The 21,500-nt window shown below is 38.8% G+C and overlaps 1 protein-coding gene across 9 annotated transcripts in view; it reads right to left on the bottom strand.

The window, feature by feature from the left end:
• LOC100651843 (voltage-dependent T-type calcium channel subunit alpha-1G) overlaps positions 1-21,500 on the bottom strand; it is a 107,699-nt gene that overhangs the window by 19,417 nt on the left and 66,782 nt on the right. For 7 of the 9 annotated variants that reach the window (XM_012313521.3, XM_048409811.1, XM_048409812.1 and 4 more), the window contains 4 exons: positions 20,553-20,854; positions 15,651-15,802; positions 15,024-15,227; positions 543-699 (listed from right to left, as the gene is read on the bottom strand). In XM_012313521.3, coding sequence (XP_012168911.3) covers positions 543-699; positions 15,024-15,227; positions 15,651-15,802; positions 20,553-20,854 — 815 coding nt within the window. Of the gene's footprint in view, positions 1-542; positions 700-11,783; positions 11,905-15,023; positions 15,228-15,650; positions 15,803-20,552; positions 20,855-21,500 lie in introns of all 9 variants that reach the window. The other 2 variants (XM_048409815.1, XM_048409810.1) reach the window with 1 other exon arrangement.

The following is a 21,500-nucleotide window of genomic DNA, read 5'->3' on the forward strand; positions in this document are numbered from 1 at the left end:
AAAGAGAAACAGAAAGAATGGAAAGAGAAAGAGAGAGAGAGAGAGAGAGAGAGAGAAATAGAGTAAGGAAGAAAGAGAACAGGGATAGGACAAAAAGTAAAGGATGTCCGTATATGCATATATTTCGATCGCGCGATATCAAGAAAATGAGCTGGAAACGCGATGGAGCGAAAAAGCCAGAGAAAACTGTACATAATATTATGTGACACGTACATATACGTATATAGATATAGATATGGATAAATATAGATATAGATACAGAGTTACAGGTACAGATGCAGATCATAGATATCTGGATATAGAGATATAGGTGGACACAGACATCAACATAGACATATAGATATATAGATAGAACAATAGACATAGAGATGGAGATGGAAATAGTAATAGATTATAGGCATAGATAAAGATTAGAGATTATAGATATAGGTGTAGATATAGAAATACCATGTGCATATATAAATACTTAGCGCATATACAGTAGTGTATTTTTTATTTTTTATCTTTTTTTTTCGGTGTAAGAGAGTGGGGAACAGTGGTACCTGAAAGACCGTGACAAGTGCCCAGACGATGTCGTTGAAATGTTTGCGATCACAGCGACACATTGGGTGCCGCGAGACCACCTCGGCACAGGTGCAGGGCCGACTCCGGTCCGCCCACATGCAAAACTTACCCCCGAACAGGTACATCCCTAGGATGCTGCAACCGAGACAATCCGCTGGCCTAAAGTATCACCGCGATGAACGACGAACGAGAAAGAAATTGGGGACAAGGGATATACCGGTTGCCACACACACCGTGAAGCGTCTTCGTTTCTTCTTTCTTTCGCATTTCTACGAATTTTTCGTAAAGCCAGATATCTCGTTTTCCTTTTTCCTTCCGCTCGATTTCGAACCATCTGTCCACGTACTTTTTACGTCCACTCGATTCGACCGAACTTTTTCGTTGTTGCCTACGTCTATCCTCTTGTAGAACGTATCGAGTGTATATCGTGTAAAACATTTTGAAATTTTTAGTTAAAGGTATGGCGGAACACGACTGTCGTGGTATATTGGTCGAATCGGTTTTACGATTACGTTGGAGTCGTATTAACCGTATTAGGTATATCGACGTATATACAGGGTGTCGGAGAAGATCGGGGCAAAAATCATACTACGTGTTGCCGAAGCCAAGCAGATAAAAAGAAGCTTCGTACAAATTTGTGTCCGAAGGTGCTTCATCGAGGAATTATATGCGTTCTTAAGCCTTTATTAAGCGTTTTGGAAATTGTAATAAACGTTGAAAATTTCTTCTTTCTGCGAGGTTTCAGGCTTCCTCTCGTCGAACTGAGTGTCAAATTCTTTCGAATACTCCTGCTGATACAGAGATATTAGTAAATGTATTTTGAATACACTGCGAAAGCTGGTCTTCCGTTTCTATCGCGTTTTCGTCGAACGAAGAACAACTTGCCCAACAAATTCTCGAACGCTTATAACTCTTTAACAAAGCATTTTCGGACATAAGTTCGTACAAACTTTTACCATCTACCTGACCTCATTAACACGTACTATAGGTTTGTTCCCGACACCCGATATATCGAAATGTATCCTAATATATAATACGCGCACGTATGTGTACACAATATGTAATTACAAGATGTTACACATACGACATATACGCCTCGAAATTGGTTCCAAATTTGTTACTTATCAATACGATCACGACAGTCCTGTCTCGCCGTGATTAATGCAATTTCAAAAAGTGAGCGCGATATATGCGTAAAAATTGTTTATGACGAGCGTGGAAATACTTCGTCGAGTCAGCGTATATAAACCCGTGAGAGCACGAAAACCCGAACAGGCGTTGAATTTGTATAGTATCGATCTTGTTCTGCGGAGCAGGTTGTAGGTACAACGGAGAAAACGGCCGGCGCGATTCGAATGTAAAGCTATGGTAAAAATACGTATCCGGGTTACGTAATCCCTTAAGCGGCGCTTTGGATGTCGGTTCGAATATGGCCGTGAATATTTTAAGCGGTAATTTCCAGGCGGAATTGCGGCCGCCGTTCGCCACTGCGTTAGTTAGCGCATTGTTCATCGCCAGGAAAATTACCTTCAAGCTAGAATAGAAACTCAGATTGAATACGTATTTAAGGAAACTGCGGATTATGGTGCAGGCGCTGTCTAGTTCATCGAGACTGCTAAGGCTAAGTATTTGCGTCGGTTGTTTGTTCGATGACCGAGCTTTTAAACTGTTTCCACGTGAAATGGACAGCGTCGCTGGAAACTATTTCGACGACTTTGTTAATGTTGATTTTAGTGGAAACTGGTTGAAACGGGTATCGTATGGTTTCAGGCAAACTATACCACGTACAGGGTGAGTCGCGGCAAACGTTCAACACGGCTGTTTTCTTTGAAAGTATTTAGGTGGCTGAAAAATTCTTTTCATGGTGTTCGTGGTCCTCTTGCATGGTTTAACCCTTTCGTGATGTAACGCGAAAGAGACAAAAAGAGAACGAAGGTGATATAGCACTGTGGGTATATTAAACATCGCGTACGTAACGCATTCGTTAATAATTATTTCTTATGGAAGGTTGAAAAATATGTTGCTCTTTCGACGGTAGAAGTGCAAGAGATCATTTTCAAATTATTCATTCCGCATTCTTGGTCGCTTTATTGCGCCGTGAAAGGGTAAAAACCCAGCCAGGGTACAGTTATCGGTTTCGATTAACCTAAATAGGCCTCAATCTTTTAACAATATCTTCCGAACTAATATCGATTTCTCTTTATTTCACATCTAAATTGAATATTTAAAATTCTCTTGCTAATTTTCAACCGACCACCGTCCACCTCAAATATCATCGCGTAGCTTAACAAAAGTCGTAAAATATGTTAAGATCGTCATCCGATCAACCGTTCGGAAGGTTGACAAACGCATCTGTCTCAAATGACAAATTCAAATTCTTTTCTCGTGTCGTTAGAAAAAAAGAGATGGAAACAATCGACTCGTGAGATTCTTCTTAACAAATATTTCCACAAACGGTTGGCGGCAATAACAACGATCGATCAATAATCGAATAAATAAATAAGCGAATCGAACCGGCGGATATCGAGCGACGAATTATACGATTCGATGACAGACGTTTTATAAAAGGAGACACGGTCGAATCGAACGATTCGTTGCGATTAAAAATAACAATTGACTCTAGGAGAACGAAGACACTTGGCGGGCGGGGCGTTTAAGCAGGTATATCGGGTGAACAGCAAAAACAACTGTCACTCGAAGCTTGTACAGTCACATTCTGCAAGATCGGCGGTGTCTGTCCATTTGTACAAATGCCGTGTATCCTGTATTCGGACGAGAGAAAACAAACAGGCGTACGTGTGTCATGTAACTTGTATATATATTATATATACGTTGTTACCAAGCGAATATTACACAAGCTGCGTGTATAAATTGTAAGGAAAAACTGTACGGCGATAGTAATAAAAATTGCGGAAGAAAAATTGCATTAATTGAATTCTGATAGTAAAAAGAAAATTTTTAGATTAATGTCTGTGAATAATAAAATTGTCGTTTACGTGAATAAATTCTCGTCATATGCCGTGTTTTGTGTTACGATCGACGTTACCGACGGATATGGAATACATCGAACGAACTGGACAAAATTTTCGCTACAAACGATGTATGTACGTTTGAGAACAAGAGGTTTGGACAAATATAGTGGAAATTTTATGAGACAAAATACATAAGCAACAACCTGTTCTCAAACTCTACTTTCGAGCATTCTTCGAGCTTCTTAATATACAGCGAACTTTTCTTCCCACACATATATCCATAAACGAATATCAACGTCGACGTGTGATTGAAATGAAATTCAGTAAATTCGATTGTTGCGATAGACCGGACGAATCAGTTCGGAATTGTAAATTAAAACGATCGTTGTACCGTTACACGACAACAAAGTATCATCTCTTCGGAAACTATATGCACGATACGAGCAAGAGGAAGATACCAAATAAAATGATAATAAATGACAACAAAAATAAATGAGATGTACGTATCGACAAACAAACGAACCCAAAGAGAATCGCCAAGAAAAATATGCAAAGATACGTTTCAGTATTCTCGTTCTGTCGCGCACCGGACTTGTACACGGACTCGTGTCCAATTCTTCTGAAGCATCCAGTACAGAACAGAATCGGTAAAAAAGAAAATCGATATTGATATTCGTTTTTTGTTTGGAATACGTGTCGTTTGCTTCGAAGATCCGATGCAGACGAGAACTACCATCTCGTCGCGCTAAACTTCGCCTCGTTGATTCATCGTTATTCAACGACTGTACGAATCTAACGATGCTCTGATGCACTCGCCAGTTCGCTATTATAAATATAAATTTATCGTATCGGATAACGCGCCGTACGTCTGCGTCGTGTTCCAAGACATAGATACACCATATGCGCGAAACATAATTTTTAAATTTCAATTCAGTTACGTCGGTTGCAACATGACGAAAAGTGAAGCTAATAGAACCGCGGCGAAATATATGTACCTGTCGTTGCAGAATGTCACGGTTGACGTTTATTCGGACAAAAAAAACCAGGAGAGAAAGAAAACGGAGAAAACCAAACAAAAAAGAAAAAAAGAAAAAAGGAGAAAGATAAAATAAAACGGCAAAGCGTAAATATATATATATATATATGTATATAATATATAATATAATGTAATAATAATAATCTCTAAATATAAGTAAGGTTAAAAATCTGAAACGAACTTTTAGCGGCTGGTTGCACAAGTACACACTAGCTATCGGTATTAGCAAGTATCTGTAATATTGTTGTTACGTATTTCATATATATGTCTCTAAATTAATAAGTCTACCTGGAATTCTGAATGGCACGGGTATTTGGGTATCGGGTAAATAAAGGTGTCTATCTACAGCGGCTAAACGGAGAGATATTAATAGTACGGAAATCGTACGCAAATTACGTGTGGCAGACGGTTGTACCTCTTATTTTCTTTTCTTTCTTTTTTTTTTTTTTTATTCTTCTCTTTTCTCTCTAACGTGTTAATTTCTATTTGTTCTTTTCTTCTTCTTCTTTTTGTTTTCTCACTCTCGTTTGAAACAATCTCCTGTTCATTCGGTTCAACGGACGTGTCACGCGACGATTTTTAATCCGACACACATTGAGACTCTGCTTTACGTGTTTATATCTCGTGTTCGCGCGACGTATCGTTTCTTTCTTTGCCCCCCTTCCCTCCTCCAGGTTCGATATTTTTCTATTTCTTTTTTTTTCTTTTTTTTTGAACACAAAGTGAAAAGTCGAACAAGATAGACAGATAGAGACAGAGAGAAAAGACAGTCAGAGTAAGTATGGCAGAAACAGTGTGAATACAATCGAATGAATCAGAGATACAAAATGCGCAACCGAAGAGTCGAAGTCGGATAAACAAACACGTGTAGAGAAATTACGAACGTCAATGACACCGATATGTAATGTAAGTACTGACTGAGAGAAAAATGACGCGGAAGGCTCGAGACGTTGCTACACTGTTAAAAAATTCATGGCGTGACGGGACCTGTGACGGTAATAGTCAGAACGTCTTCCTTTTTTCTTCTTTCTTTTTTTTCTTCATTTTTTCTTTTTTTTTTTTTTGTTTCTCGTTTTTATCGCGTCTCCGATTATTCGCGCGCTTACTCCTCGCGTCTATAAGAACGTGTATCATTGCTAAAGATCATTTTCATCCGACCACGTTATTTATAGATCGCATACATACACAATATTTTGTTAATATCATGGCACAGGGAGCTCCAACTGTTCAACATTAACTCGGGGCTCGCAGATTTTCGATCCGCGCCGCTCTGTCTTTTTAATTTACGGCTACTTGCCGGCCGTTTGGGAGGATTTATTTTACCGAATGAATACTTGCCATCCTTCTCGATGTACCGGTTAAAAATATTTCGCGCTCGATTGTTGGCGCGTAACGGTTGAAATTGCCCCCACGAGAGTAGGAAGAAAGAATTGATTCGATAAATCGGCACGCATAATTCTCCCGAATAACGAGCTAGCCTTTCGTTATGTAGTCATAAAAGTTTGCTTGATTCATGGACTTGATGCCCACGTTAAAGAATAATCCCTAAATGCTTCTTCGCTTTAACGCGGTCTTTGATCGGCCCGTCTTTTAATGGAAAGTATTTTAAGGCGCTTTGAATCGTTAATTATAAATTATTTGCTCATAAAGAAATATTATAACGACCTGGCCAATTATATTTGATAAAATTAAATCTTGTAGGATATTATATCGATCGCGTTCCAGTCATCGATTTAACCGATTTCATATTATCCAGTCTATTTATTGTTCCTTGCATTTATCGTTACGTCGTACGAATGATCTCACAAGTCAGATTCAAATTTCAGCTGAAACTGTTTTGATAACATTCAGGCAATTGATAAATTGTAAGGTTCGCTAAGTTCATTATTCTTCTTCTACGTCCGACAAATGATTTCTGAATCTACTGGGTGAATTATTGCGTTTTGCACGAGGATGTGAATCATTACGAGTCATCAAATATCGTGTCGTTGAAATTTCGTAATTCGAAAGTGCGACAAATTTATTGTACAATGTAAACGACGTTAATGAGAATCGGGGAAAGGGTTACGATACAATTTCCCTTATGTAACTTATAACAGAAACGTTCTCGCTCGTTTCAGCGGATTTATTTCGACTCTGCTACTAACTTGCAAAGCTGCCTCTTCTTTCGGAAAACTGTGTGACGCTGCACCTGGAGAATAATCATGCCAAACTGTAGGCAATACCTCGCGAAGAAAACTTAATCGCATTAGTAAGTTGTTAAGCATCGTTTATTTTAAGCCGCTTAACCGTGTCCTCAAAGTTGAAGCTAACTTTTTCAACTCGACTACGTTTCTTAAGCTCAATACCTGAAGTTGATTTCGAACTTCGAAACAGACGCAAAATGTCTACGTAACATTTAACAGGATAATTTCCGACCAAAGATCAAAGACTAAGGCAAAAATTTAGAATTCGAATAAAATCTCATATTTCTTCGTTTGCCTTGAAACGATAGAATCTTTCGAACGATATATCTGAAAAAATGCGAATCGATCGTTAGTTGGAGAAAGGAAGGTCAAGGAGTGACACGATGGTGACGTTTTAAGGGACGTTACTGAAAGTAATCGGCGACAAACAGCAAGATGAATGGCGTTTCAGACGAAAGTAAGCCATTATTTGTCACTTGAGTGAAATAGAAAAAGCGAAGAAAATGGATAAATGGATTCCACATGAGTTAAGTGATATATAGAAGGTTGGATAGATGGAACTAAAGGTTCCCGGTTATTTCCCAAGAAATAGAAGAAGAATCCATTTTTGAAACGTAAAACTCGGTTAATCCATGGCGGAAATACGCGTTGTTTGAATACTTTTTATGTCTCGCCAGCGTTTCGCGACACAATGCAATTAACGAAACAAAAATTGAACTCACTTTTTATTCGCAATGACCTGCCAATCACGCGAGGAATGTTTGTCGGATATTTAGCGAGACACCGCGTACGTTTAGCTATGTTGCATCGTTACAACGAAGGATATACTGGGTGCCTGACGAATAATTAATCGGTAGCCCATCCGAAATATTTCTGCCATTTCAAACGATGAGAAGATTCGCGGGTTCAAAAGTTTGCGATTTTAACATCGTGATGTGATTAATTTCGCAATAAACGGAAAGCTACGATGATCAGATTCGCCCCTTCGAAACGTCCAACACCGTGAATTTCGGTCGTTAAAAAATTTCATAACGTTAACCTCTCGCTGTCTGTCAGTTTCATCTCATACGAGAAAACAAGCGAGAAAAGAAAGATGAGATCCGTGAAATGGCAAATCAAATTTCGTCAAAGTTAGGATCTTGGAAATTTCAAGCTCATCGACGCCCCTTTCCAATGAAACCCGACACGCATTATATCATTTTATTATCGTTGGATGTATTAGAGCCGACAAAAGGAAAATCTCATCCGCGATACGTCCCTTTTTGAAAGGAATGTTGCGCATACTCGTTTGTACACAGGGCATACAGGCGGAAAAGTGGTTTAACCCTCTGGCTATGGCGGAGATGGCCGAGAAGTGCTACTCCTCTACGCCACTCTAAACTGCGAGTATGTACTCTACCAATGGATAGAGCAAAGAGAAATTTCATAGCATCGAAAGTTCAATCATCTATTTAAATATTAGGTTCAATGGGTTTGTTTGTCTTTCGACCGAGGAATAACTTTTTAAGGGACGTTACAGTGATATCGTAGAGACAAGTCGCGTTGAAAATTGTCCGCAGTTGTGGACTGGTTGTGAAATGGTCTTAAATAATCTCCTCTTTCGGCTCTATTTTTAAAACGACTAATTACGAGACACACAAGGTTTCTTTATGAACGTTCAAAGGAGAAAGGTTATTTAAATGAGGGCGATAGAGGTTGGAATATCCGAAGATCGTTACTCGAATTTGTTTTCACCGACGAAACATGTAAAAAGGAAACAAACCTATCATCTCATAAATGTAAATCTTCCTCGTTGCTGTACGACGAACAATTTTCGAAATATTTCGAATAATTTCGCTGTAAAAGATTGCCAGAGTTACCGGCCGATCCTATGGAAAAGAGATTTCCGCGTGCAACCAATTAAAAAATAACCATAACAACATTTATCTATATACGTGGTAAGAGAAAAATGAAACGTTTTAGTTATCGATCGAATATTTGCGAGAGATTCGCTAGAGCGGCCGTTGCTATGGCGATCTTTCACAACGAGACGACTAATTCGCCAAGTAAAATGTCAATTGTTTAGACATTCTGTAAGCTACGGGCCTATACAATATCGTTTTTCCTTTATTATAGATCCTTCCTTCGGAATTTATCACCCTATAGATTTTCACTATCAAAAGACAGTCGTTCCATTTAACGCAGTGGGTGGGGCACTTTTACACAGTTTTGCCTGCATTTACGTGCCGTTGTTATAGGAACAAGCGGAATTCAGAAAGAGATCAAAAGATTTAATGCGACTTCTCCCTCGTTCTATCTCCTCTACCGCTTCAACCTTTTTCTTTAAATACAGACACGCGGGCTTGGATGCCCGTTTCATTTCGCCAACGAAGCTTCAGCCCTGATGCAACCAGGATTTCACCTTCTTCAGCGAAGAAAGAAATCACGGTTAGTTATAACTTTTCCTTTAATATGAAAATCAAGTAATTTATATGAATATGAAAAAGAAAATTAAGTAATTTATACAAAGTTTAGATTATTCACGCTATCGTCGGTCAGGCTATGATCGAATTACGAACGACGAACGATAAAAGTGACGTTATTTGGAAATATCGTGGAAGATATTGCGCTTTGCTCTAAGGGAATTCACGTGAGATTCAGCAACGAATATTTTCTAGTCGTTTCGGGAGATACCGACAAAACGAGAAAATGCTTAGTTCTGATTTAAATAGGGGATTTTTAAATTGATATTTATCTTTACACCGGGAAAATATATATTTGGCCGTGAACGGAGAATTTCGGAGTTTAACGACCGTGTGCGAGATAGCGTGGCGCTGAAGTTAGAGATCCCTGTGCGATAAAATTGCTCGAACATCGTTACGCATTGTATTGTATATATTATTCGGATTGCCGTTTTTCACAGTGTAACGGAATGTCGTATGATGGAATGTAGATATTGTAAGGAAATGTGTGCATATCGAAAACACGGTCAGGGCCAACAGCGATGAGAAGCAACAGCAACAACAACAACAACAACAACAACGATCACTTGGGAAAGGACACGTACCAGCATGCAAAGCGTATAATAGAATGTGAACGATAATTAACATGCACGGCACGAGCTCGTACGATCAATCGAAGTAAAAGCGATCAAAGCTGGAAAAAACGCTGATATACGGGGGGGAAAAAGGTCGGCGTTTTCCATCTATGCTGATGCGACAATTCAAACAGTCTCACGTTTTAACAGAGGAAATTTCTCAACAACCTTTTTACCGGGACGCAAAAAGAGGAAAAAAAAAAGAGAAAAACACAGGAAAAACGTATCAGTCGCTTGTTCGATCGATGATCACGTCACAGAGAAGAGATTTTGTGAAAAAAATTTCGTGACAGCAGGCTACAGTAAGTGAGAGATATTGTTATGCACTTGCGACGACCACAACCAAGTAACAATAACAGATGCGAAGCTTTCGATGCAAAATCGTTGTTTCGTACGCAAGATACGACGCTTTATCGCTATTTCTTGCGAGCAAAGAGCTTATATCACAGTTCTGTAGTTTCTTGACGAAAATATCGTTTGTCCGAAAGCATCGTGGAATATCCGAATGGAAAAACTGCAAGACACGGTGGTCATTGGACACTCTTGTGCTACGACCGGTTTTATTGCCTCTTCTTTTACGATGAAAAACGGAATAATATTTTCTTAGATGTGATGTAAGATCTTTCGTTCGTCGAGTATATCGGCACGTTTCTTGAACGGTTTCTAAATGTCTCATACGCGAATCTGTCTTTCTCTCGTGTTATATCATCGAGATTTAGCGATTGTTTGTAACTGAAATAGAGAAATCGGATCGATTGAGATTCTACTAACTTTGTATTTGCTCCTTTCATTACTAAACGTTCCCACACACGTTAACCTCTTTTTGCGCAAACGTTACTTCCCATCGATCAAATTACCGGTATTCTCGAAAACCCAACCCCTTAATTTGTACGATTAAATAAAAAGAAACGCTCGTTTATGTAAATAGAATCCAACTTCGTTGGACTTCCATGTACACAACGATCGAAACGACGAGAATTTGAATGATTTTAAGACCAGGATACATTCCTTTGATAAGAAAAATTTACTAAAATCTCTCGGTGGCAAACGACGTCTCTGGCATTGCCATTGTACGATTCGGAGTAGGAAATGAACGACGCAGGCCGAAGGCAAAGGGTTAATTACCCTTTACCAACATTAGATGCAAAACGATCTTCTAGCAGCAACGGCAAAGGACAAACAGGTAAAAACTGAACCCTCTTGTTTAATGCAATTGAATTTCGGCGAAAAGATTCGCGCAAAGAACGAATAGAAACCGTGCGCAGAAACCGCGAATCTGGCGGAAGCAAGACAACGCTAAAGAATCGGAAGCAGCGTAAGCATGTCCGAGGGCCAGCTCGACGCGCTGCGATGGCAATTGTGAGAGCCGCGAGGCGCATTTTTAAAAACAAAAAGAAAAACGCACTTCTTTACTCTCGCTAAGCAGCGACTGCGGATTAAGACGAATAAAGAAAAAGCGAAGAAACATCATCTCAGGTACGGTCGTTCGAATGATCCGTGGCCTCCTCCTCCTCCTCCGCCTCCTCCTCCTCCACCTCCTCCACCTCCTCCTCCTACCTCGATACGGCTCTGCATGCCATTATAGAGTATATAATTTTCGTTTCATGTATGTATCTCTCATACGTTACCTTAAGGCCTCGCGATAATCATAAACGTAGCAGATGACGTCTTTCGGCCGTTCAATGACGAATGTGACGATATATTGTATATGTCATACGTATATATGTATTGTATATAAGGGCATATATGTATATATATATGTGCACATATATACATATATCGAGGTAACTTAGCATACGTGGTTGCATGTGTATGTAACGTTAATATGTATATATACGAATAAATATATATATATAATATAATTATAATATATATAATATATAATATACACTATATAGAGGAAAATAAAGCCCTCGAGAGATACGTGGAAAAGTATCCTTTGTAGGTACCTGAAACACCGTCACAATAGCCCAGAGTAACGAGTCAAAGTTTTTCCTATCACACTCGACGTCAGAGCTGCCTTTCATCGTTTCACAGAATTTGCAACCAAACAGGTTCATCCCGAGAATACTACAACACAACGAAACGTGCAATGTACTTCCTTATCCGTAAATATATAGGTAGATAAATAGACAGATAGTTGTGTAGGGAAAAGAAAAAAGAAGTGAAGTAAGAACGTGGGGATGTAAAGAGAGGTAGAGAGAGAGAGAGAGAGAGAGTGAGAAAAAGAGAGAGAGAGAGGGGAATTGAGAGAGAGAGGAATTGAAAGAGAGAGATAGAGAGAGAGAGAGAGAGAGGGACAAAGGAAATAATGACGGGAAGGGATAGCAAAGTTGATAGAGGAAGAAAAAAAATTTAGTTTGGAGAAAAAATAGAAAAGCTTCTCTCGACTACGGTAAATCGAGTCACTTAACAAGTAATCGTATAGAAAGTCCGATGACGGTGCGCTCATCCTACGTTACACCGCGTATGCTAACGCAGACTATCTTCAAAATTAATATTCAATTCGTTCAAACGATTATCGCGTGCGTAATTCTGTTTGCGTGAAAGCCGGCAGAAATCTACTTTAAAAAAGAGCCAAATCTTTTCGAATGGGTTATAGTTGATACTCCTATATCTGTATTTATAATTTATGGCTATTGGCTTTACTTAGGCATTTTATTATCCTGATAGGTTTTAATATGTTTGCTTAAAAATTTAAAGATAGTTCCGTTTATTGATCCTGTGATTTGGAACTATCTCGATAGTGGTATATACTACCAGCCAAAAGTATAGAACCTTGGCGAAAGTGTTTTATAAATAAGAATTAGGAATCGCGCTTCCAATTCATGTTCTTTCGAAATAAACGGTTGTCGAAGAATGACCTATGTAAGTTTCAGTTACTTCCCGTGAATGATTTCCAAAGTAATAATAATAACAATAATAGACCTATAGAGAATATAATAAGTAAAAATAGAATAATTGAAGGGACAGAATCATTTCCACGCCTAATGTCGCAACATTTCGAAAGTCGTCTTCGAACAGATCGAAACTCGACTCACCGACCAGTAATGCTGCAGCGGTAGTTGCTACGAAGGAAATTAATTTGCCACATTTAATAACACACACAGCTTGTCAACAGCTTGCCATGAAAACTAGCAACGAGGCTCATGCTTCTGGCCGATAGTGAATACCATCTGATCGCCTGTGCGTTTCTCGCCGAAAGATCGAAAAACAAAAGCGTGGAAGAAAAAAGAAAAAGAAACGTAAAAGAAAAAGAACATCCTATGATGGCACGTAGTTGGAAGAATCAAAGTATTTCAAAAATTTCCTCAGTTTAAAAAAATGGTGCACACCTCAGTGCCTGGATAATAAGATCAGACATCAAACGGACTGACAATGGCAACAAAAATAACACGAAGCCGATGGCGATTGCGACGAACGATCGATCGACCGTCGGATGATCTCGAGACGCGTGTCAAACCCGCGGCGATAGCGAGAGGCCGTGTTCGCAGCATAATCAAATAACCGAAAGAGATACATATTTATCCATTCGCAAGCTGTCTAATATCGATGACCACACCGAGGCGCACTTTGTAGGCACTTAGAGAGTACATAGCATTAAAAAAAGGAAGAAGAACGGGGCAATAGAATAAGAAAGAAGACGTACGAATACACGAATAATTAATAGGTAATAGTATATATATATATACATATAGCTCTCATACTCGTCGCTAGATGAAAAGCACCATGCACACATGAAATTATATATACATATATATATATATATACATATTCATATACGTGTATGTATGTATGTATATATATATATGTATACATATATATTCATATCGATATTCATATGTATAATAGGTGTCCTCTAATAATAAAAAAAAAAATGGTAGAAAAAAAATAAACAAATGAGAAAAGAAACAGTATATAATAATAATATACACGTTCGATGCCTCAAGCCATGAGAAAGGGCCAACAAGACACTCCTCGTAGACACGTGCCAACAAACACCCATCGTTCATTACCATCACAACGTCAGAAAACGCTGCAGTCGCAAACGCAACAGTGTGGTAAATAATGTAAAACGAGAGAACTGCTGCGACTCGGTTTCATCTATAATACGTGAGATGCAATTTACGCGGCGATCCATATGCCGTGAGAGAAGATAAAAAAGCGCATAAAGAAGAGAAAAGACAAAAGGAGTATAAAACGGAAGACATAGTCACCTAATACACTTCGTGTTCGAAGAGCAGTGACATACAAGCCCCAGCTCCTGTGGAAGCTCGGAAGCGGACAAGAAGCTGTTCTCAAAAGACAATAAATGTCAACGAGACCCTTCGATAAACCGAATGAAACGTACGCGTTTCTCTACGATGAACAACGACGCCAAAGGAATATCTGAAGGAACGCGATAAACGCGAATTTACACTCTACGCTGTTAGACTTGCATCGCGGATCACTCGTCGCACGGTGAAAGGTGTAATGATCGTATTCGTCTGTCGTTTCGTAAAATACCACGACCGACGAACGACGTAGATCTAGTACGATAGATCAATCTCAGTAGATATATCTCACTTTCGTCTAGAACGAAACAATTGTCTCTAATATTTTATGACGTTCTTCCGCAAAAACCTAAACTCGTCCGCAATGCTCGCTATCTCGGTCGTCAGTTTGAAAACCACCGAAACAAATTCAACGATTTGATATAAATATCCTGGCTGTCATCTTTTCCTTTCACCGTGGACGAATCAACCGCGACGCGAATACGAAACGTGAAAATGTAAATTCGCCTTATCGTTGCACGTCGTGACATCGAGCGAGGATCCGACCGAAGCACGGTCTCGTTGACACTTAACTTAGCTCTGTTTCTTTAGTTTCTCCACAATTCGTGATAGTCCATCGATAATCCAGTGATCTTTCAATTCGCTTTGGCTGTCATGCAAACGTTATGCTGATGAGGTGATTATCTGAACGGAAGTAACGCGCGATGTTAAGTCCGTGTCCGTAAACACGAAACGCGTTTGCGATCCGACGATTGATAATTGTCCGCGTGGTGATCGCGACGATGATGGCCGGCGCGAACCGCGATCCTGGAAACGTGCATCTCGACGATTTTTAAAGACCGACGACGACGTGGCCGACAACCGCGAGCACAATTCCCGGGCACTGGTTGCCTAAAGGGAAAGGGAACAACTTACCTGAATATAAAGATGAAAAGTACTAAAAGGGAAAAGAATACGGCAACATTATCCATGGTGCGCAACATCACGAACAGCTGTCGCCGGAGGTTCGGTAGGAAACGCACGAGTTTGAGGATTCTCAGCAGCCGGAAGGTCCTCAACACGCTCAGCCCGGAACTTCCGCTCCTCTCCTCAACGAACGCTTGACAAATCTCCACCACGCTAGACGTTTAACAGAAAATTCCTCGTTTTGCATACACATTCTCGTGCGATGTAACGCGTAACTCTTACATTAACAGATCTTTCGAATGCTCGAACCTTTGGAATTATCCGTTCGATTCTAATGAATAGATATGTTTGAGTTTTTTATATTTTAAGTTAGTAGCAAGTTTTTAAGTTTAAGCAAGTTTTTGCTTTAAAGACCGATGTCACGGGCATCGATTTATAAGGAGAATTCGCAGCGAAATTTAGGAAAAGTTCGTAGTCGATGTATTTTTATGGAATCAATGTCTTGTCAATCGGTAAATTTATCAAATTTTGTAACTTTCAGAGATACGTGTTTGTTCGACATTTTCTTTAGAAAAGCGTCAAAGTGTTGGTTATAAATTCTTCCGAGTCGCGTAAATCATTATTTTATTCGCATACCTGAGTACCACGACGACTCCGTCGAAAACGTTGAATCCGTTGCTTATGTAACCGAACGGACCCTCCGCGATGATCTTGAGCAACATTTCCACAGCAAAGACGGCCGAAAATACGATATTGCTTATCTCAACCACTATGGTCAATTGCTCCGGCTGTCGACCGATAAGCAGAAAAAAGGATACCACTTTTTCGATACATATGTATGTATATATATACATATATATTTTCGCTATGAGATCGCGATGAACCCCTTGTCTCACTCAGAATTCTGTCAAATTTTACATTTTATTTCTATCTCGATATGTAGTCTCCCTTATGCGTCGATTACAGAACACCCTGTATATTACGATATTTATTCTCTGACATGTGCAAATGAAAATTCCAAGTGAGTGTGTATGTACATGTATGTACATATGTGTAAATAGGTGCAAGTGACAGGGTTTCAGAGATTATGGTGCAAACAAAGGTAGGGTGTTAGCCACCTAAGGTTTTGGATGGACGCTATTACGTGTCAGTAACACTGAAGCGATGATTTCCACCACGACGCCATCAGTCGATCGCTACATTCGCCAATCACGGCACTGCCTCTATGACGGTTCAAGAAGCAAAAGATCGTCCTGGAAATCTAATTAAAAACGTATTTTGTTCCTATGAATAAATTTGACGGATTTCTGTATTGTTTGTGAATGTTTATTTCGATAAAATAATTTCAATATTCTTCTACTGTATCGAAATAACTGTCGACCTCGAGCGTCTAAGATTTCTAAACTTTTAAATTCAACGTTTACATTTTTATTAATTTGTAATAATTTGTATTAATTTATGCAGTAATTGCAATTGCAGTAGTGGATATTTTATAGATCTTTCAATCTCTGTCGATAGAATCGTTTGAAAAACGATGTCGCGTAATTTTTTGAATAAACTCGTTCAACGTTTCTCACCATTCTCTTTACTGTACTTTAAAAAGCTGATTTCCTTCTTTATCCTGCTATTCGCTTCTGGTTCGTTTTAAACGACCCCGTGACGCGTTATGTGAGATTTAGGTCAGAACTCTATTTATTGCAGCGTTTCTAACTAATCTGCGAACAAGGAAAAACCATAAACGAGCTACATCATGAAAGAGCTGTTTAAAGATTCATTTCATATAACAGCGCGTGCAAATCTTCACGAAAACTACAGCTTCTCGCGTTTGCTTTAAGACCTTTATATATAGGTTCCATTAATCTTCATGATGTAATTTTATTTTACTGTAAAAATAGCGATCAATAAATTTTACATTCTGCTATAAAATATTTATGGTTCATACATGCATTACAGCAAGATATAAAGTTTCTTACATAAGCGAATTTAATAAAATCCTGCACCTATACCTTTAAAATCTTTCTGTATCCTGTTTATTACCGTCGAATTTTATTTACTCTGTTCTCAAACATTATTTCTGATCTTTATTTTGAATGTTGGGGTGATGTGATTTTTATTATGCTCTTATCGTCGTATAAAGATAACGTAAGTACGTTGGTCGCTCGATAGATTACGGTTAAAAGTTGGCAAATAAATTTCGTCGATAGATAAACCGGATTAACGGCATTTCACTTTTTACGAATAGTAAAAAAATAAAAAAGAAAGGTACTTCACGAGTTTTATCGCCCCGCTAGAGAATTTGCGAGTCGTTTTTTAAACACAATCGGATGATTTCACCTTTTCTCATCAACGTGCACTTTGCTACAATACTTTCTATACAAAAACAGACATTTCAAGTCTGAAGATAACGTGAAAGGAATGATTGAAGCGATTAAAGATTTTGTGCCGTAATGAACGCTATCGAAAAGGAATAGCGAGTTAATCGAGACGGTTTCCTTTAAAAAGAGACTACGTGAAACAAAATTGGGTAAACTTTTAGTGGAAAGTTGTTGCCTTAGCTGGATTTTGGTGTCAGCTATACCTAAGTTACAGTACCACTCCAAAAGAATTTACTTATAATTCTCAATGAGAATTGGTTGTAGATAGTCTACCAAATAAAAAAAGAAGCTATACCTGAAAATTGATAATTGATAATTCTTTTCAAAGACTTTTCTAACAATCATTAAATTCGTTTGATGTTTAATATTTGTAGCGGTGCTCGACAGTAAACTTTCCAACGGTTTCTGTCTCGTTGTTCCCTACACAAAGACCCTATTCTTCGGACAAGATGATTGACAGAATATTTTCAGCTAGTCTAAGAACCTGCTTTAAATTTTAGTATTTATTTAACTAAGTTTCTCCACAAGGACAAATAATCTGTGTCTTAACAGTCCCTAAATCTACTAGGGGAAGATACGGGAAATCTGTCTTTTTCACATACAATACTTCCCGCTAGCAACTTTCTCTCAAGGACGGTTAGCATCTTTTTCCAACCACCAACACAAAATTAGCCACTTAACAGCAACGTCCATTTCCTTCACTTTCTAAATTAAGGCTTTCCTCAACGAATCCGATCATCTCGCATCCTTAGACACGCCTCATCATAGTTTTCCTCCGTAGCATCATCGTGACGGAAAGTCAGTCGTTAGACGCCTGTCCGAATCGATAGTTGGGTAGTTAGCAGTAATAATTGATCCGAGTTTCTCGACATCTTACGCAATCATCGTCCGAACTTATATCGTGCATCGAAACTCATCGACCCGAGTTCGAACTTGTAATCGCGAACTGCTAATAGTAACCGCGAGTTCTACGCATAGTGTACACGTAGAGTATATGTTAATAAGTATATGTCAGAGATGAAAGGACATCGGGGCCTTTCTTTTGGAATGTTTGGGAAGGTCCCCAATACTTTAGTCCAGACTTTTTATTATAGCTTTAAATAATAATAAATTTAAATAATAAAACTGAGAAATAGTTGTTTATATTCTAATCCGAGTATGAATGCCCGAAATTTATGACAGTGGGCTTGGGCTCGAAGTGACATAATGGGTCACTGAACGTAGCCACGGTCACGGGAGGGACGTGTACCTAACACAGGTATGGAGTAATTATATAGCTCTCCTTAAAGACAAAGATTGACCCGCGGGGTACAGAGAGATACGTAGGAGGGTACATAACGGCACTTCCACTTGGACTGAGTTTCATTCCGATAAGTTCTGCTCGTACAGTGGACAAGTACGTAGAGTCACAGCAGGATCGTGTATCACATCGCATTCATCACCCCGTTGACCGTGGATTCGTTGTCGAACCTAAATTCATTGTCATCGACATCTCTTTTATCCAATCGTCGCTATTACTTGTTAAACTCTGTAATAATCACGTTTGTATCAATAAATATCAGCTATGGTACATAACAACGATGGCCAATTCATGGGAAGATTCGTTATACGCCTCTAAGTCTAATGATAATCCGAAAAATATATATTGTTAAATATATTCGAGTGTTTCTTCAGTGCCTATCACGACCTATATCCCTCATATTAAAATTTCATAATAATTTGACTCGAAATCTGCTATTATATTTGGGCCCTTTTTTCCAGAAAAATTGTGTGATAAAGCGACGATAAGAAAAATGACACAATTTTCAGGAAGATCCAATATTTATCAAAAACGTAACAAGGAACGAAACATTAATTAATTGTTTCGTTAGATTCGCGAATAATTATTTATACAGGCTCGCGGAGAGCGTGGCGCGCATCTCAAGAATTCTACTCGTGTCAGCTTGAATAGCCAGTTATCTCGAAATCGTATATTACCGTGTCTGCGATAAGGCAATCTCTGCTCTGATTGAAAGATAAACAGAAAGCTTTCTTTTTCAACCAATATCAACCACTGTAATCGAATATTTTGTGGGAACGTCCGCGAAGATTGGCTGAATAAGCGAGCGACTGAACGAGAAATAAAGGGGATGTGAAAAGACGAAAGGAAAATTGACCAGTTGAATTGTACGAGCGATGAAAATTGAAAGAGCATAAATAAAAATTCAATTGAATTATTAAGTATGTCGTGCGACATTATTGTATCGCATTATGTCATCATGTGTATAATGAGTATACAGAATGTTCGATAATTCAACAAACTTCGTCTACGAGTTTAACAGGTGGCTGCGATTGAAAAGCGTCATTACTGTACATTGCATACGCATACTTATGCAAGGTAACTATCATAACGGAGACTATGAGGTAGAAAACTATCGAAGACGAGAAAGAATGGAATAATTTCTCGAGATGTTGTTTGTAATTGAAAACACCTGAGACAAGAGGTTCGTTTGCTCTATGCAAACGATAATCGTTGTACCATCGATACGATGCAACATAAATAACAATGTAGATATTTAAAAAATTAAAAATAACAAGATACAGGCAGACGAGTAAAATATCCGTATCACTGTCGATTATATTTATGTCACTATAATTGGAACATTTATTTCTTGTAACGAGTGGTACATAAACGAGAATCGTGTATTAACAAGTAATTATTAACAAACGAGAGCACACGTAAAAAAAACACAATTGATCGAAGCGATATATGTGTATCTATGATAAAATCACAGAAATCGGTCAGACTTTACATACATTTCCAGAATCGTATTCATTTACAATTAGAATTATTTCTTCTTTCGCGGTACATATAAAGACATTTTTATACAACGCGAAGAAGAGAACAGATTGAACGAATAGCAGAAATCGCTATTTCTCGCGTAATGCAGAAATTTGAAATATCAATCGCCGAGTGACTGTTTGGCAGCTTCGACTTGGAATATGAAATTCAACGCGCGTGATCTAATAAAAAGTGCAGGATTACGCGAAATACGGTGGTGTCAATCGGCGTGACGACTTCGTGTTTTCATTTCTCTAGCCTCGTTATATCGCTTCCATCAACTAACTGTACACTTCTGACACAAATACCGAATATGTCACGATACGAGATAAAAACACTGACCTGGTTATGATATTCTATCCCCATGCTCAGAGTATTGATCAAAATCGCCAATAAGATACCCTGTTGAAAATATTTGTGCTCGACCAGCTTCTTAATCGACCGTCTTATGCACCGTATCGCGCAAACACAACGGTTGCCGCAAGTTCTCAACACTCTTCTAGAGCGGGAAGTTTTCGCCCATTTGTCACCTTCGTCTGGCCATTGATCAGTGCCCTGGAGTTCACAGCAACACGAGCAATTATCAATGTCCGACGCTAACCACTGCGTACGATCCTCCAGGGTAATACGTCGATCCGTTATTCCTAAAATAAACGTTCCTCTATATACATACGCGCGATCATCAAATGGAATACCACGTTCTCCGCTGATTTCAATCGCACGTGGTATATTTCCTTTGATTTGCTCTTTGTCGTAGGTGAAAGGTAATTTAAATGCACGACGTATATTCGTCTAAAGGCAGAGCTCAAAGGGATTGTTAACGAATTGATATTACACGCAGTGAGAAACACTGTAGTTCGAAACGCTATACTTTGACATATTGTACCACGAAATCCCGAATATCGCACTTGGAAATACTGCACTTTGAAATATAGTACTTTTGAAATTTTGTACTTGGAAATATCGCTTTTCAGGCTACTGTACTTTGAAATTCTCTATTTCCAAGTATCAGATTTCCCGATTCCGCGCCTCAAAATACCGTAATTCGAAGTACTTGCGATTCGAAACACCGCATTTCGAAACGTCTCGCTTTAAATTATCGATGGCCCGAGTACCGTGTTTCGAGATTAGTAGCTGGGAATATCCTACTTCGAAGTTATATATTAGGTTGCTCGAAAAGTTTCTTTCGTTTCATAAGATGATAATAAATGTTTGGAATCTTGAGTGGCCATCCGTTTATGGACAGACCAATTCCCTTCTTTAGGAAATTCCGAATTATGTGTCCTCTCC

Source organism: Bombus terrestris, chromosome 11 (genome assembly GCF_910591885.1).
Source record: "Bombus terrestris chromosome 11, iyBomTerr1.2, whole genome shotgun sequence".
Lineage (NCBI taxonomy): Eukaryota > Metazoa > Arthropoda > Insecta > Hymenoptera > Apidae > Bombus > Bombus terrestris.